Below are 16,823 nucleotides of genomic sequence, written 5' to 3'. Positions count from 1 at the left end.
ACTGAACAACCGGATTGACATGGTATCACTATGGGGTTGTATAATGTCAATATAGACTGCGACTAGTCTGTGGAAACGTGAATTTTCCATTCTGAATTAATTGAAAGAGTAGTTCAAAAATAAACATTCAGAGGGCTTTTACTTTGAAATCCAAAAGGAGATGGCTTTAATATTGACATGTTGCTACTAGAATAGTAGGGTATGTCATTTGTATCCAGCATTAGAGTGTTCAAACAAGACTAACTGATATTTGTGGATGTGCTCTTAATTTACTGGAAGTTGGCTTTTATTTAGAAGTCATGCTTCAGGAAAAACTGAACAGGATGGAGGTGGACCCCTGCCTGGTTGCTTGGATCTCCGACTACCTCACCGACAGACCACAGTACGTCAGGCTGAAGGACATCACGTCTGACACTGTGGTCAGCAGCACAGGAGCACCACAGGGAACTGTGCTGTCCCCTCTTCTCTTCACCCTGTACACCTCTGACTTCTGCTACAACTCTGAATTATGCCACATTCAGAAGTTTGCAGATGACACGGCCATCATGGGGTGTATCTGGGATGATCAGGAAGAGGAGTACAGAAGTCTGGTGAGGAACTTTGTCGCATGGAGTCACACAAACCACCTGCAACTCAACACCTCAAAGACTAAGGAACTGGTTGTGGACTTCGGGAGGTCCAGAGAAGGTCCACTGCCGGTTCAGATAGAGGGGGAGGAGGTGGAGGTGGTCAACAAGTACAAGTACCTCGGGCTGTGGGTGGACAATAAACTGGACTGGTCATGCAACACAGAGCACCTGTATAAAAAAGCCCAAAGCCGACTGTACTTCCTCAGGAGGCTGAGGTCTTTTAACATCTGCAGGAAGCTCCTGAGGATGTTTTACCAGTCGGTGGTTGCTGGAGTACTTTTCTATGCTGTGGTGTGCTGGGGGAGCAGCACAGCAAAGAAGGACTCATCCAGGCTGGAGAAACTGATCAGGAAGGCTAGCTCTGTGGTCGGCATGAAGCTGGACACTCTGGTGACAGTGGCAGAGAAAAGGACATTAAAGAAACTGATGGACATTATGGACAATGCCAGGCATCCTCTGCACACGGCCATTAACAACCAGAAGAGTCTGTTCAGTGACAGGTTGCTTCTCCCCAAGACAAGAACTAACAGACTTAAAAACTCCTTTGTCCCACACGCCATCAGACTGTTTAACTCCTCTCTGGAGGGGAGAGGGAGGGGAAACAGGAGGACAAAGGAGGGGGGAACAACTAAGCTGTAGTGCCTCTTCACCTCACTGTGCAATACCTTTGTTAATAGTCAACGGTGCAATAGACCTCAATACTTGAAATGTGCAATTCACTTGTATTTTCTTTTTTCCTATTTATTCTATTTGATCCCCCTTCGTATATTTTATTTATATTGTCTCTAGTATATATATATTATATATAATATATACTGTAACTTCTGTCGGTGCTGTGCTTTTTTGGAAACCGAATTTCCCAGAGGAACCCACTGTAATGATAGTTGCTATTGTTGAAGCTACCCACAGGGGGCGCTCTGGAATCAATAAGATATACAGAATAGAAGAAGAAGTGATCGTTCTAGAAAGAATAATAAACAGCTAGCTGAAGCTAGCACCAGGAGCAATTCTTGATGTTTTATTCATAGAGGAATAAGAACATTACACCCACCCGAGGGATTAATAAAGTTTTATCTTATCTTATTTTGAAATCAGGTCTCCACGTCTTTTGCCATAATACTTTGAATACACAGGGAAGGTAAAACAAAGTGGAGGCTGGCTTGACACCAGTGAGCTCAGCGAGTTTAAACACACAGCTGCGTGCAGCTCGTCTGTGACCCGAGAGCTGAGGCTCAGAGGTCAGGAGGGTTCGGGGACATCCGATAAACTGCACGTTTAAAGCACGCTCACATGTAATGTCCTGATTTTGCAATCAGCTCCTGGAGCTGTGATGTCCTCATCTCGTTTTTAATGTTGGCAAACTTCCTGCAGCGCAAACCGACGAGCACCAACTCAACTGCCGCAGCTGAGTGCAGGAAGCAGAGGTGAGCTGTGGCTCACCGACAAACCGGAAAACACACACACGCACGCACGCACGCACACACACACACACACACACACACACACATTTTCATATCTTAGTGACGACATCTTTTTGACATAAGCCTTCCCTAGCTGATTGCCCAACCATCCAAAACCAGTGCCTGGCCCTCAGCTTGAACTCTGACCCTGAAACTGCAGTTTGAGTGTGAAAGACGGCTCGTGGGGACGGAACTGTTGGTCCCCATAAACTTCCAATGTTTGGTCCCCACAAAGATATGTAAACACGGAGACTCACACACTGAGTTCACGTAAATGCTCACCTGTAGATCCCGATGACGTTTCAGCAGCTTGCAGTGACGTAGTGGCAGTTGTCTGAGTGCGCACACGATAATTAGCTCGCGACGCAGATCTGTCCGCAGTACAACGGTCGTCAGCGAGTAAGATGACATCATTGTGCAGTCAGTCCTCCTAACGGTTCACAGCCCCGCGGCATTATGGGAAATGCAGTTCCGGGTAATTACAACACTGAAAAAGGTTTTTCTTATTTTTGTGGCTTTAAACAAACAAATAAAGAAGATGCGTCGTCTTTGCTTCATTTGCTCTTTTTACTAGTTTATAAATATTTATTTTAAACTAATTACGGAAAATTTCAGGTAACGCCATCATCTGATCAGTTCATCCAAACAATAATAATCACCTACAGTATTAGGAACATTGTTTTAAAAGCTGGAAGCTGAGTATTAAAAAGAAGCATCTAATACACCGAATAATGTATAACATCGTCCATGTGGAAAAGTAACATCCCAGGATCAATAAGACCCAACGTCTGCTAATTAAATGTTATTATGAAGTATGAGTACGGAGCCCCGCAAGGGACAGTGGAGGAAAAAAGATGAAGATGACTCGTCTTCATCTTTTTTCCTCCACTGTCCCTTGCGGGGCTCCGTAGAGAGTATTTAACTCAGATTGCAACTGCAACTGAGAGCATTAAATAATAATTTGCAATAAAGTAATTTACTAACTCGCTTTGTAATTTAGAAAATATTAGAAAAACACAGAAAAAAGAATTAAATAAAAAAATATATTTTTAAAATTTTACTGGTGAAAATAAACATTTAATGAATAGTAATAAATTTCCCCTCAAATATTCAAATAACATTCTTACACAGATCAGAAAAACATGTCCAAAGATTTATTTATTTTAATTACTAAAAGATAAAGCTGACTGTTATTGACCAATTATACGACCAAAAATATTAATTCATTCAATTTTATTTGTATTGCACCAAATCACAAGCATTTTATATTCTCAGGTAAAGACCCTACAATAATAATGAGCCAGCGTTTTGGCGACAGTGTGAAGGAAAAACAGGAAGAAACCTCCGGCAGAACCAGAGAGGGGCGGGGCCATCTGCTTAAATCTCAAATTCATGAATTATCAGAATATGTAATTAAATGTTTTCTGAAAAATTTACGAAAAACATTTTTTAAATGGTGTAAATAATATTGTATGGAAATATGAACAATATTCATGAAAATATATATCAAATATAATTCTATACAATCAGACCACAAGAGTCGCCCCCTGTTGGCTTCTCTGTAGAACTAACAGCTGCATCCATCTTTTAACTACAGTCTGAGAAAAACTACTCAAACTATGGAGGACTGAAGATCAGCTGCTCATATTTATGAAGCAAAATAATTTTTAAAAATGACAAATTTCTCAAAAATATGAATTTAAATTCAGACAAATATAAAAAATAAAGTCAGGCTGATCATTCCCATCATGGCATATTTATTTCTGCATTAAACATGAGCAAAAAAACCTTTATAATAATTATAAAACACAGGCTTAGGAAGGAGCTGAAAGCAGCAGTCGATCATGCAGCTGTTACAACGCCTCTGAAGCTTTGGCCGAAGCTGAACTGCTCCTGCAGAACATCAGTGGAAAATGGCATCAGGAACATAAAATAGATCATTGGCTGCACTAAAGACTGAACAAATATGGCAAAAGTACAGCGTGGCGTCGCAGGATAGCACCTTTTTCTTCGCATTCGATCATTTTGGCACAATCATCCAATTCAAGAGAAAAACACTGTCCTTTAAAAACAGGCTCGGCAGCATTTACAGTATGTACAGTCACCACAGTATAGACCGTGTGCAGCAGGGCATTTCTAATAGAAATATAAAGCCTTTATACATCCTCACACTCCAGCTTTTCATTCCTGTCAGGCACAACACTGAATAAGCTGCTGGCAGATGAGCTAAAGCAGAGAGCAACGATTGTTCCCGATGTGAAACTGTCTGTTATCGTGGCAACAAGCGCTTCATTATCACATGGAACAAGCGCAGCTCGGAGCGGGAGGCTCCCAGCCGAGCACGGACACGTGAAAGCAACACAGCGGCACACGCTCAGCTCGTCTTCCGTCGCTTGTTTTTGTGCTTCTTGTTTCGCCGCCTCCCTGTGGACGTTTGTTTCTTGGTGGTGAGTCTGTGTCTCCGTGGAGGTCGTGGGTCTCTCGGAGCCTTTTGGACGTCGTTTTGCATCGATTTGGGACGTTTTGAAGCACTTTGCGGTCATTTTTGTTCACTTGGGTCGAGATTAGGTTGCAACCCATTCACACAGAGACCAGAATACCATAGCAGTCAGATCAGGCCTTCTACAGAGAGTCTGACTCGGAGTTCGTCTTAGTAAGATTTCCAGTTGAGCTGGTGGATGTTAAAAGGTCATGTGACATTTTCTCTGGTCTGCAGAGACCTTCATCTTCATAACGTGTGTTTCTGTAGCTCCTTTAAATGCAGCTGATGATGAGCTTTCGCACGTTCACGAGCAGAACGAGCAGACTGCTGAAGCTCTGTGGAGAAACGCTTCTTCAGTCTATCTCAGTCGCCGTGGGCTCTCGGCTCGACCACCTTCGATTTGTCCAAAGGTCTCACGATCAAAAGTTTGGACATGTAAAAGGATTGCTGTGAAACTTTAGCTTAATATGTTAAATATTTATTTTCACCCACTATGAGGTCATGTTTGTCTTGTATCCGACTGCCAATCATGGGAAATGAGCTAGAAATCCCCTTTTCACAAGTCTTAATTGCTTTGCTAAGTTTATTTCTCATATGAAAAGTTTTATATCATTATGTCTGTGAAGGTCACCAGGTCACGGTCGTCTAAGGAGCTCGCAAAGAAAAGCGACTGGCCTCCAGGTTTCCAGACGTTTCACCTCTGAGAGCAAATGTTGGAGAGTCCCACTACTTGTATGTTTAACATTTAACAGTTTTGGAGATACTCATATTCAAACAGGGCCTCAGATTTCAAACTGCAAAAAAAGATAAAAGCTGCTGGAAGTAAGTCTACAGAGCCATTTTTAAAATCCTATATGTTGAAACATTTTTGATATATGAAGCTAAAATTTCACAACAAACATTTTGGTGGCCGTGCAGAAAGTGTTCCCAGAACCTGATGACTGAACGAGCCAAAGGCCACTGAAGGTCAAGATGCGCTCACATGGCTCGTTTGGGTTTTCTTGAGCTTTTAGCGGAATTTTTGGGATGTTTGATTTTCTGCCTCTTCACACCGATTGGCTGCTTTTGTTCTTCCAGCTGAATTTGGTGGCAGTAATTGTGACGTCACGGCTTTTCTGAATTCAGCGTCTACCCTTGTTTGGCTGCACACCACATCTTTCAGCAGCACAGGATCTGCATGTTACACATCAGGGTAGAATTCTGCGTTGACGTCAACGCTGTGCAGCACGCATTTCTGATCAGCCGCCGACATCCTGTTCAACACCTCAGCCGAGAGTGAGTAGCTGCTGCCGGACTTTTCCTCGAACCAGCTGTCCAATGCTCGCTTCCCGTCAAAGTTTGCGATGGGCGGTCCATTAACAGCCACGGTCAGCAGATCGTTCATCTGTTCCAGGGTCAGCCGGGAGCGGTTGTTCTTGCACATTTTCTGCAGAGACCCTCGGCCCTTATCGCAGCAGGCCGTGGAGCTGGGCAGGACCCTGACAACCTGCACGATGCGGTTCAGCAGCGGGAAGCGTTGCTTGTACCTGCAGATGTGGCCGATCACCTCTTTAAAACCGTTCATACTGTAGTAGTCTGCTTTCAGATCCTTCCACTCCACCACCAGGCCGCCTCTGGCCTCCGTCTGGGAGACCTCCTGGGCTGCGGTGGGAATCGATTCCAGGTGGTTGAATATAATCTTGATTTCCTCGTCCCCGTAGGCTTGCAGGTCCTCGTGGTTGCTGGGCCAGGTGGACAGGTCCAGCACCTTGCAGGCTTTGGCAAATGAGCAGCTCTGCAGGTCCAACCTCTGAGACAGGATACTTTGGCTCCTGTTGCAGATCTTTTCTCTGATGGACTGAAACTTGGACTCTGCAACGCGCAGGTTCTTCAAGGCAACTCCGTTAAAACTTTCTCTGAAATTTTCCTCAAACTCTTGCAGATATTCTCCGGGGCAGTCCACCAACTGGCCTATCTCCTGAATGGCCTCCTCTATCTTGGCTTCCACCTGCGACACCAGCAGGTACTCTCCCTGAAAGGTGAAGGCCAATCGTGACAGGATAGCTATGATGTCGAGCAGGAAGTAGATGAGCTTCACTGACTGATAGTCCATGAGGAACTGGAGGAGGGTGAGCGCGATGGCCGCAGCGTCAGCCCTCTGTGTCTGGCTACTGATCTCCTTAAGGTGTGCAACGACCTCCAGGTAATCCTTGATGAGCGCATTAAGGACGTTGGGCTCTCCTATGATCCAGCGTATGGCTCTGATGTCTCCTAGGAACTCTGTCTCCTCTGACAGTGTTGGCGCAGTGGATCGCAGTTCGGCCATCATGCGAGGGGAGTAGCGGTAAAAACTGAGAAGCTGTTTGAGGTTGTTTTCCAGGTCCTCCAGGCAGGAGAGCTCCTTTCCACTGATGGCATCCAGAACTTCCAGATGTGGTCGATGGATCATGATGGGAAGACAGAGGATCCAGGGAAAGGTTTTTTGGACAGCTATATAAAGGTTTGCTCTCATTCCTGAAGAGATGTTGGTGCCGTCCACCCCCAAACCGACCACCAGCAAGTCCTGAAACCGGAGGCCTAGGACACCAAAGGCACGATCCATGACCTGGAGATACCCATCCACATTGGCCACGGTCAGTCTTTGCAAGGACAGGAACTCTGTGTTTGGGGAGCCCTCGTTGGTAACGAACTGGACGTAGACCGCCACCATGTTGGAGAAAAGGTCATCGTTTTGGGCGTCCATTATGACGCTCAGGAAGGGAGACAGACGCATCTTCTCTGCGAGATCCTCCTTCACAGCCCGGGCGATGTGGTGGATTAGGATCTGACAGTCGCCTTCATTCATATACTGATCTACCACTTTGAGCTCGCACTTCTTCAGGAGCTCTGCCAATGAACGGAGGTCGGAGAAGGGCCGCCCTTCTAGGGCCAGGTGGTACGCTGCGTTGAAGAGAAGCATCATGTTCTTGCACATTTCCTCGGTCTTTTCCGGATGCATGCGCAGCTTGTACAGCTGCAGACACTTCTTGTGGAGGTTGCTCTGGCTGTGCAGCTTGATGGTGTGGATCTTGAACTGCTTGGAGCCGATAATGAAAGCTGAGGTGCGGGATGACTGGACGGTGTACTGGCGGCACACGTGGCACCACATCTCATTCAGGGTTGGCGAGTAACGGAGGAACCAGAACTTTTTCAGCCACTCCTGCTTGAAGCGTCGAATCCGTCTGCCTCCTGCGGAGGAAAGCTTCGACGAGTCCTCGGGAGATATCACAAGATCTGCAGCGATGGACTCATCGGCAGAGTCCACGTCCTGCTCGTCTTCGTCCAGAACCACCTGAGTGGGTGTCGAGGGCTCCATCCCTGCAAAGAGAAACTTATTCAACTTCTGAGAGTAACCAGCAGTAAAGTCACATCAAATGTCTAATATCATGCAGAGTGAATGACTTCATCAACGTGAGCGCTCCACAACCATTAGACAGGATTCACACGTGCTTAGAGCACTCCTCGCGTTTGGCAGATATCTTTGCTGTCATGATCGTCATAGTAGAACCACTCCACAGCTCACAGGACGGCACTCGGCTGTGTGTTCATTCACATTTCTGACAGAAGACAGAGGCGGCGGCCTCGGCACCGCCCATCAGCTGAGCTAGCGGTCTGTGACGACCAGTGCTGGTCAAGTTACTTGAAAAAAGTAATCAGTAACTAATTACTGATTACTTCCCCCCCAAAAATAATCCCGTTACTTTACTGATTACTTATTTTCAAAAGTAATTAGTTACTTAGTTACTTTTTAAAAACACGATTTACACCCTGAAGAGGTGATAGAGCGATAGATCTTTCAGCCCAATTCTACTTTTTCTGCATAATCCATCATACAAAATGTAATCAGATGGAAAAGTCTCTTTTTAAAACTTGTTTTATTAGTTTTAATCTTTTAACTTTATGCATCAAGCAAAAATTTAATTATCTGCAACATTCTCTGACTGGAAGAAATTAGTTTAACATTTAAACCTATTTTCTGCACATTCCAGCACATAAAATAAAATATTTTTTGTGTTTACACTCAGTCTTTCAAATAGATGCAAGTAAAACACAGCAGAAAATAAATAAAGTCAAAGACTCAGCGGTCCTGTTGCTCTATTTTCACCTGTAAAGCAGGAGTGGGGCAGGCGGAGGGTTACCCTGGTGCAGGTGTGCCGCGGTCAGTGGAAGAATCCGCGAGTTTCTCTGTGAGTTTCCCATTACGTCGTAGCTACTCGGTGCTTGTTGGAAGTTTAGGGGTTTTTTCGCTGTAAAAAGAAGTTTTCTTCCCACGCACAGCGGACACTCATGTTTTTGTCACTTTTTATGGAATCAAACTCAAAGTAAGGTCAGTACTTCCACGCTTTAAACGCTGCACGCTCATACTCTCTCTGCACTCGATATGTGATCCATTGTTGATCTGCACACAGCTGTGTACGAACCACGCAACGTGCTGACAAACTGCAGCAGCTAGCAGCAGTGCTGGCACGTTTGAATAAACTGTCTGGCATCACAATCTGCATGAAATCACTGAACTGAACCAAGAACCGTCGAGAACAAAGGTCCCCAACTCTTTCTGCGCTACGGACCGGTTTATGCCCGACAATATCTTCACGGACTGGCCTTTAAGGTGTCGCGGATAAAATAAAAGCAGTACCAGTACCAAAAAAAGAAGATTTATTCATAACCCACGGGAAAGACCCGGGGAAAGCGAGTTAACAATAAAAACGATTGAAAGAAAATAACGATAAAAACCCTGAAAACCGTGAATTTCACACCCGAGCATCAACTCTCGCAGCCCGGTACCAAACGACTCGCGGACCGGTCTAGAAAACTTTCTGTCCCGACAGAGAGTTCAGTGGTGAACTAGGGGGGCTCCTGCAGCGACACACATCGCTGATCGCTTGAGTTTTCTCTCATTTACACTCACCAGACACTTTATTAGGTACACTTAAATGCATTACTGAGGTCAGTGGGCGGGATGTACTGATCTGTATTAGACTGCATTTTACTTGCAAGGTGTTCCTAATAAAGTGGCTGATGTGTGCAAAAGTCTGCAGGTATTAACTAATGTGACTAATCTTTGTGGGACTGTGGTGGAAACAAACAGCCAAACGAACCTTCAGAGTCTTTTTTGTGTGATCGAAACAAACACGCCTGCTAGACTCTGCACGTCAAACACAGCCACACTGCAGAGCGCTGCGCTGCAGAGAACATCTGCCCTCCTGCTCTCTCACATACCTTGAAAATCCTCGATGGGGCCTTGCTCGGGGTGCGGTGGGGCCTGATCGCGTTGAGTCTGTTCGGACGTCGCCGGAGCAGCAGCGTCCCCCTGTTCTCCTCGGAGACGGGACAGCTCCTCCTCCAGTTCCAGGATCCTCCTCTTCAGCTTCACACAGTTGGGGCAGAAGGAGGTGGAGGGTTTCTCTGTGCTCTGGTTCTCCTCCTCCTTCTCTTCCACCTTCAGGTTGGGAACGCCAAAGCCGCTCTCAGAGGAATCAAACCCCGAAACCAGGGCTGGTACTTTATACTCGCTGGTTTGGCCAGACCGGAACCTGAATTTACCAGAGTCCTCCAAAGAAGCTTCTAGGACGTTTTTGAAGATGAGGTCGATCTTCTTTCTCTTGGCCGGAGGCTGACCGTCGGACTCTTCGCTCGGCTGTTTGCTCAGTTTACCCTGCAGAGCTGACTGCAGGCACGGGGACTTGAAGTCTTTCCCAGGACCTGAAAGAAAACCGTTTTTGAGGTATTTAAAGCCCCTAAAAGTGGGTTCAAAGTGCTCTACAGGTGACAAAGTGATCCACAGAAAGACTCCAGCACCCAGGAGAGCAACAGCAAAACAGCGCCGCCTGCTGGAGAGCCAAGAGCAGGACATCTGAATAATCCCTGAGAGTCTATGTGGGTCACAGTCGCTCCAAGACGACAACAGTAACAGACTGAACTAATTACATAATGCAACATATTACAAAGTTTACAAAATATAAGAAATGTCTCTAATTACAAATATCCAGAATATTACAGAGGAGACATTCCAAATTGTATGAAGAGATTTTAAAACTCATGATATATTTTCAGTGACTGCGTCTCCTGTTACCTGCTCTAATATTTCACCCGACTGCCTCCTCACCTGTGTCCAGGTTGCGGTCGATGCTCTCCTGAGAAACGCAGTGAAGTCGTCTGATGTAATCGTCGCTGTACCAGACCCTCAGCTTCTCTCCGGCCGCCAGCGCCCGGCAGACTCTGAAGTAGATGTTTTTACCGTGCTGAAACGCCGTGAGGTTCCTGTCGCTCTCCTCCAACGAGGTCCGCACGTACCTGGTCAGAGACAGAAAAGCCGAGGGTCGTTTCTCCAGGACAGACCGTCATGGATCAGTCTGACCTCTGAGATGTAACTCAGTAACTCCTGCAAATCAGATTTATTGTGGTATTGTGGTTTTAATGAGGTGATGAATGCGTTGCCAAGCACCCAAATTTAAAATGAAATTAAAGAGAAAAAAAGAGATGTATGAAAGGTTGTTGGCTCAGTAGAAGAGAACCCGTCGGTACAACTGAAACAAACGCCGGCGGTGATGGATGACGTTAACCTCAGACTAAAGTTCACCTCATCCAGTTGGCTTTGGTCTCATCACTGCCATCGATGGACTGGTAAGTGTTGTGCACATCAACAATCTGAAAACGGGAAAGCAAACAGATTCAGACGTCCCGGAACAAAAGGAAAGTAGTTGTATACTGGTTGTATACTGGTTGTATACTGGTTGTACACTGGTGTCTGTGGCGAGCTTACGATCCATGAAAAGAATCCTGAGGATCTGTCCTTGGACACCAGCTCTCCCTCATACGGCCCAAACAGTGCCCCCTTCGGGTAGATCGCGTCCACGCAGCGAACATCTACCTCGTCTCCCTCGCTGAACACCTCTAAACCCGATGGGACCGTGAGCGCCGCCCTGTTGGCCGTCCCCGGGGCTGCGTGCGTGTCCCGGACGAACAGCGGGGGCCCGTGAGACGGACACTCCTTCTGGAAATAGTCCTGACACTCCTCACAGACTGAAGGACAAACCCAGCAGATAAAGGTTATCTCCAAATCTTCTTCTTTAATAACAGATTATTACTTTAGGAAGATTTGAGAAGACAATCCTGAGATTCAGATGTTGTTGAACCAGAGTGCAAATAATGACATCATCAAATCAGGTGCAGACAAAGGGAAAATCCAACAAACTCAGTGAAGTCCCAGAAGGTTGATTCTGTTCATCTGGACGTAGGTCATGAAACCGACCTGACAGCACGCTGTTCGTCAGTGGTGCTGGTGTCAGCTATTATGCACGTGTTCTGTTTATAAGGGTGGAGACCTGCAGTCGCCTGATGATGATGAAACGTTTCTCCCACTGAAAACGTCCAGATGAACAGGATCAGCCTTTTGGGATTTCCTTACCCGGATGACTGAGCGCGCATCGAGACGTCTCAGTGAAGATCTAAAAGCAGAACTGTTGGTTTCCACGTTTCTCTGAGCCGTTTCTGAACAAGGTTCAAAATCACACAAGTTACTCAGATCTGTCCCCACTGAGGTCTGGGAGAGACCCAGACTGTCGCCCTCAGATGACAGGAAACTGTTAGGATGTTCAGGAACACCCAGGATCAAGCCTGCTGTGGACTGGAATCTGCTGGAACACCAGTGTCACTTCCACAGTGAAGCCAGTCTCACATCTCCATGGACCAAGAAAGAAGCTCCTGCTCCAAAATCAACGAGCTCAACTGAAATCTGCCCACGTGGATGAGCCAAACGGCGTCTGGAGAAAAGTTTGATGGTCAGACGAGACAAAGATGGAGCTGATTGGAGGAGCAAAGGTGAGGCTTTCAACCCTGAGAACACTGCAGCTGTGACGCATGGCGGTGGCAGCATCACGCTCTGGGCTGTTTTATCCAGACAGGATTACATCAGAAGACTGCTGATGGTGTCTGATCGCAACTTGCTAAATGACCAAACATTACATAGGGTCTGTATATATTTGAGCCTATACGTGAACTTTGGACCAGAGAAACTTGTTCTTTAAAGTCTTTAAAGCTGTACAATCCAAAGAAACTGTTCAAAGAAATGATTGAAAGCCCAAAATGATCCTGACACTCACGTCCGTCACCAGAGGACAGAAAGTTTTTACCAAATCTTTGAGTGTTTGAGGTAAAACGTTTGTGGCTGGCAGCACAATCAGAGGCTTTTCTAACATGTTGTGATTGAATCAGACCACTGAACAAATACACGTGTGCAGGAAACGCACGAGCAGCTCCACGTGTCAGCGTGATAATGACGACATGTTAGGGCTCAGAGCGCGAGCACGGAAACATTCAAATATTCATTATTCAATCAGCCACATCAAGCTCTAGGGACAAATCAGGGAGCAGACGTGAAGCTTACACCAGAGGTCCAGCGAGTTCTCGCTCATGGTGGAACCATGATGGTGAAATCCGGTCCGTCGTCCACTTCACACCCGTCTGTGGAAAATAAACACAGTTGTTAGAGCGTCACAGGAGGCGCTCGTTGCTCCCGCAGCACGTTCAGTTTATCAGATATTCGTACTCGTGTTTCTCTTCACAAACTGAAGCTCCGTTTTTCAGAATCGGGGACAGGTGAAGGTCACAGGTATGAGCTCTCAGACTGAAACGTGGTTTAAGCGTTCCTTTGTATCGTTCACATTTCTCCACACCAGCTACGTGTCATCAAAGTGCTGCGGGAGTCCCACGCGCCGCCGCTCCGTCATCGAGCGCGGGAATCATTCTGGATCCAAATGTTCGTTTCATACCAAAACAAAAGCTCATTTCCTGGAATCGTTTTCTAATAATAAGAGAAAAAAGCAGAAACTTAAGCTGGACGAACAGCGTGTGCCTCAGACTTGACCTCTGAAGCATCGTCCCGGTGACTGGGGTAAAGCTCAGGGGAAAATGTGCACTTTTGAGAATAAAGTTAAAAAAAGAAAAAACTGGGTGTGCTTGACTTCTCAAGACTAACCTGGAAAGACGTTTGCATATGTGGACTGCTGGGAATATTCTCTATGTAACGGTATTGTTCAAACATGGAACCCAATAATGATTTTCAGCAAATTTTCCCAACATCTCCGACCCAGCGGCTGATTTATTTTTTTAGCCTGAGCGCTGCTGATGCACCTACACGTCCCGGTTATACTGTCACAAAACAGACAGAAGCTTACAGAAGCTGGCCAATCAGGAGCAGGGCCAGTGTAACACAAAGAAGGATTATTCTGAACAGTGAATCATGCAAAGCTGCAGAGCCTGCAGTAAACACTCTGAAGGGTCCTGCTGCTGCTTCATGCATCCCATAATAACCCTGCTACAGCCACACTCTACCTGGAAAGATAACAGTCAATCACCTGCGTGATAAGAACACGGGATTATCTGACTGAAATACAAAGCAGCTGCGGGTGTGATCAAGTATTGATCTACGGCATCGATCAGGGACAGATGCCGGGGATCAGTGTGTGGGTCTCGGACGGATCTGCCCCTCCGTGGCTTCACGAAGCTCCGACAAAGAAACTACGCTGCGAGGTCCATGGACACGTGAACGCCGCAGACTAAAGTTGCCTTTAACTTTGCGCAGGTTAGCGGCCGACAGGAGTGGGTTACCGCAGAGAGCGCGTTCGGGCTCGGATCTGCGCCACGCTTTCTCCGCTTCAATCTGCAGGCAGCTGGCAATCTGCCTGCAGTTTTCGGAAGCCATTTTCACTGGCCACAGTGGCCACCGACACGGACCCACCTTCGTGCAGACACGCAGCGGGGACTGGGAGCCTCTCCCCGGGATGAACCGCGCTCTCTGCCCCCTCCCCCGTCCGCTGGCTCCGCCGCTGCCCGCAGATCACAAGTTTGGCGTTAATTTTTGCACCGACTCAGTCGCCTCCCCCGAGCTGTGACCACCATTTTTTATCACAGGAAATGACATGGAAAAACGGAAGAAAGCAAGTGCGCAAAAATTAAAGTTCACCGAATGCCTGCGGAGGCTGGAGGCCGGGAGAGGAGGCGGGCAGGCGGCTTTGGGTGCAGCTCAGTCCGCCTGTCAGCGCTCATCCCCGGCCAGCTGCAGGCTGCAGACCCGCCGAGGATCCCGGGCTCACCGGGTCACCCCCCCCACCACACACACACACACACACACACACACACACACACACACACACACACACACACACACACAGAGAGAATTCCCTTTCTTAAGCGAAGGACAAACACATTTTTTTAAATGCAACTTCACCGCCTCCGTCACTGGGACATTTCTGTCTCGTGGAAGGATCGATACAGCTGATCAGCTGTGAGACACACTGATGACAAAACTGATCAGCGTACAGAAACAAGGCCGACTCATGGTTCATCATCTCCATCGGCCCTCCCCATAAGTGACACTTGGTACGTTCCAGCTGGGATGAAAGATGCTGAGGTTTCCTTCATTTATTTACAGACATTAGAAAAATGTCCATCTCCACCACTGGCCTCCACCCCCTCCTCAGTCACTCCAACCCTCTGCACGTCCTCCTTCACCACATCCATGAACCTCCTCCGAGGCCCTCCTCTTCTCCATCTTCATCATCCTTTGTCTAATAAATCCAGTCTCCCCCTGCACATGCTGACCTCCACCGTCTGCAAACCATTCATGGCTGACACTGGTCTCCACCCTGCCTGCACTCCCTTCTTCACCTGCCTGTGGATGGTTGACCTCCACCTTCCAGCTGTCCTTTCTTATGCTTTCTCTGGATCCACAGAGACACAGAGCAGCTTCTCCTGAGCTTCTCTAAGCGTCTGATGGATGGAGGCTTGTTGGTGTTTTGATGCCCCGGTCAGGCGGGTTGGCTCCTCAGGTCTTCAACACCTCCAGCGGCATTAACCCCCCACCTCCGACAGGGGGCGCCACGTCTCATCTTTTAGTGTAGTTACACATTCGGGCGAACATTTGCCGGTGTTGTGCCAAAAACTGATTTCCGGTATTTGCCAAAAACGATTGCTCATATTTAAAGTGCTATAAGTAACTTGTTGGGCTATAATATGTTAAACATATGTCAAATGCATCCCTTATGGATGACATAAAGTCATCTTGAGCCACAAACAACATTCGTGTAGCAAGATACAAGCCGCAATCAGTTTTTGGCAGCGACTTTTATATAACCTTTATTTATGCAATAAAAAAAATCTCATTAACATTAAACATGTATTTTGTAAGAGTAAGTTGCCCAACAGGACAGCAGAAATGGCAGCAAATATTACAATAGTTCTGTAAAAATATTGTAAGTGGGGATAAAGGACCGGATTGGTTATAATGTAAGTACAAGTTGTAAAGATACTTAAAAAACAGATATTTTTTAATTCTTTATGTAACCCCTTTGTATCCCCTGTTCACCGAAGTCTATTTACGAACATACGTAAAGATATTACACATAAAAAATACACAGAAACACTGGAAATCAGTTTTTGGCAGACAATCACTTTTTGGCACAACACCGGTTTGTTCAGCCTGATATGGAAAAAGTTCGATCGTGTTTTCAGCAGTTTGTTCCGCCGCGTCCACGAGGCTCGGGGTAAATGTCTCTGGAGCTCAGTGAACGCGGCACACGCGGTACAGCAGGTGTCTGCGGTTTTACTGAACGAATGATAAAAAACGGAGAGTTTACCGCAGGAGCACAGACAGTGTGACAGAGGCGGCAAAGGGGGGAAAAAAACAAAAAAAACCCAAAATCCATAGCAGAGGATGGTTTCGATCCATCGACCTCTGGGTTATGGGCCCAGCACGCTTCCGCTGCGCCACTCTGCTGCTCGTGGGAGAGGCCTCACGGGTCTGTATATAAAGATCACACACCACGACGCTCGTATCTGATTGGTGCTTTTCTCCTTTGGCGGGTTTCAGATGCGGGAGTTTAGTTTTTAGGGTTTGGCCAGTTCGCCACACGCTTCAGTCCGGGAAGCACGCGGGCACGGAGCCGCGGGACGACTAACCACAGGAAGTCATCGTCGTTGTTTAAAAGCGGACTCGGGATTCAGTCAGAGCGGAACTCTCGTGTTTTTACAGTGTGTGTGACGAGCACCTTCCTTTGTGTCCGATCTCCAGCGAGAATACCCGAGCAGGCTCCCGATTAGAAACGAAAAAAAGCAAAACATTTTTATCTTTTCTCACATCCACAGCGTCTGTGTTTGAGTCTCAGACAGCAGCTCCACATCGGCTAATTTACTTTGACATTTTTCACAGACACAGGAGAAATAAAGGCTGTACGC

The 16,823-nt window shown here is 46.7% G+C and overlaps 2 protein-coding genes and 1 non-coding gene across 6 annotated transcripts in view; all 3 read right to left on the bottom strand.

Moving 5' to 3' along the window:
• The window catches only part of cd59 (CD59 molecule (CD59 blood group)), a 10,620-nt gene extending 8,099 nt beyond the window's left edge, over nt 1-2,521 (bottom strand). The window contains exon 1 of the mRNA XM_005936939.2: nt 2,372-2,521. Within this exon, the coding sequence (XP_005937001.1) occupies nt 2,372-2,503 (132 nt within the window). The 5' untranslated portion in view covers nt 2,504-2,521. The remainder of the gene's footprint in view (nt 1-2,371) is intronic.
• A 1,286-nt stretch (nt 2,522-3,807) lies between these two features.
• Nucleotides 3,808-14,681, bottom strand: prdm11 (PR domain containing 11). Of its 4 annotated transcripts, none has more exons than XM_042226688.1 (7): nt 14,329-14,681; nt 12,976-13,392; nt 11,353-11,612; nt 11,170-11,237; nt 10,696-10,883; nt 9,810-10,292; nt 3,808-7,907 (listed from the first exon to the last, which is right to left on the bottom strand). In XM_042226688.1, exons 2-7 carry the CDS (start codon nt 13,001-13,003, stop codon nt 5,752-5,754), a joined length of 3,183 nt encoding a protein of 1,060 aa, XP_042082622.1. In that variant the 5' UTR covers nt 13,004-13,392; nt 14,329-14,681; the 3' UTR covers nt 3,808-5,751. The 4 variants fall into 4 exon arrangements, with proteins under 4 accessions (XP_042082622.1, XP_005937003.1, XP_005937004.1 ...); XM_005936941.3 differs by having other exon boundaries at nt 12,976-13,052; XM_005936942.2 differs by lacking the exon at nt 14,329-14,681 and having other exon boundaries at nt 12,976-13,052; nt 13,138-14,320.
• Nucleotides 14,682-16,293: 1,612 nt separating this feature from the next.
• Nucleotides 16,294-16,365, bottom strand: trnam-cau. The gene has a single exon. It is a non-coding gene; the product is annotated as a tRNA-Met (tRNA).
• Nucleotides 16,366-16,823: the final 458 nt, after the last annotated feature.

Source organism: Haplochromis burtoni, unplaced genomic scaffold (assembly GCF_018398535.1).
Source record: "Haplochromis burtoni strain Fernald_Lab_line unplaced genomic scaffold, NCSU_Asbu1 Contig_222, whole genome shotgun sequence".
Taxonomy (NCBI): Eukaryota; Metazoa; Chordata; class Actinopteri; order Cichliformes; family Cichlidae; genus Haplochromis; species Haplochromis burtoni.
Note: the sequence above shows the minus strand (reverse complement) of the source record. Positions and strands in the feature narration are given on the sequence as shown.

Excerpts from the sequence above, each read along its gene's own strand:
- prdm11 (XM_042226688.1), bottom strand. The coding sequence starts at position 13,003 with ATGAGCGAGAACTCGCTGGACCTCTGGT. Across the intron at positions 11,613-12,975 it reads GAACTCGCTGGACCTCTGGT|TCTGTGAGGAGTGTCAGGAC; the intron begins GTAAGCTTCACG and ends TTTGTCCTTCAG. Across the intron at positions 10,293-10,695 it reads CGACCGCAACCTGGACACAG|GTCCTGGGAAAGACTTCAAG; the intron begins GTGAGGAGGCAG and ends GTTTTCTTTCAG.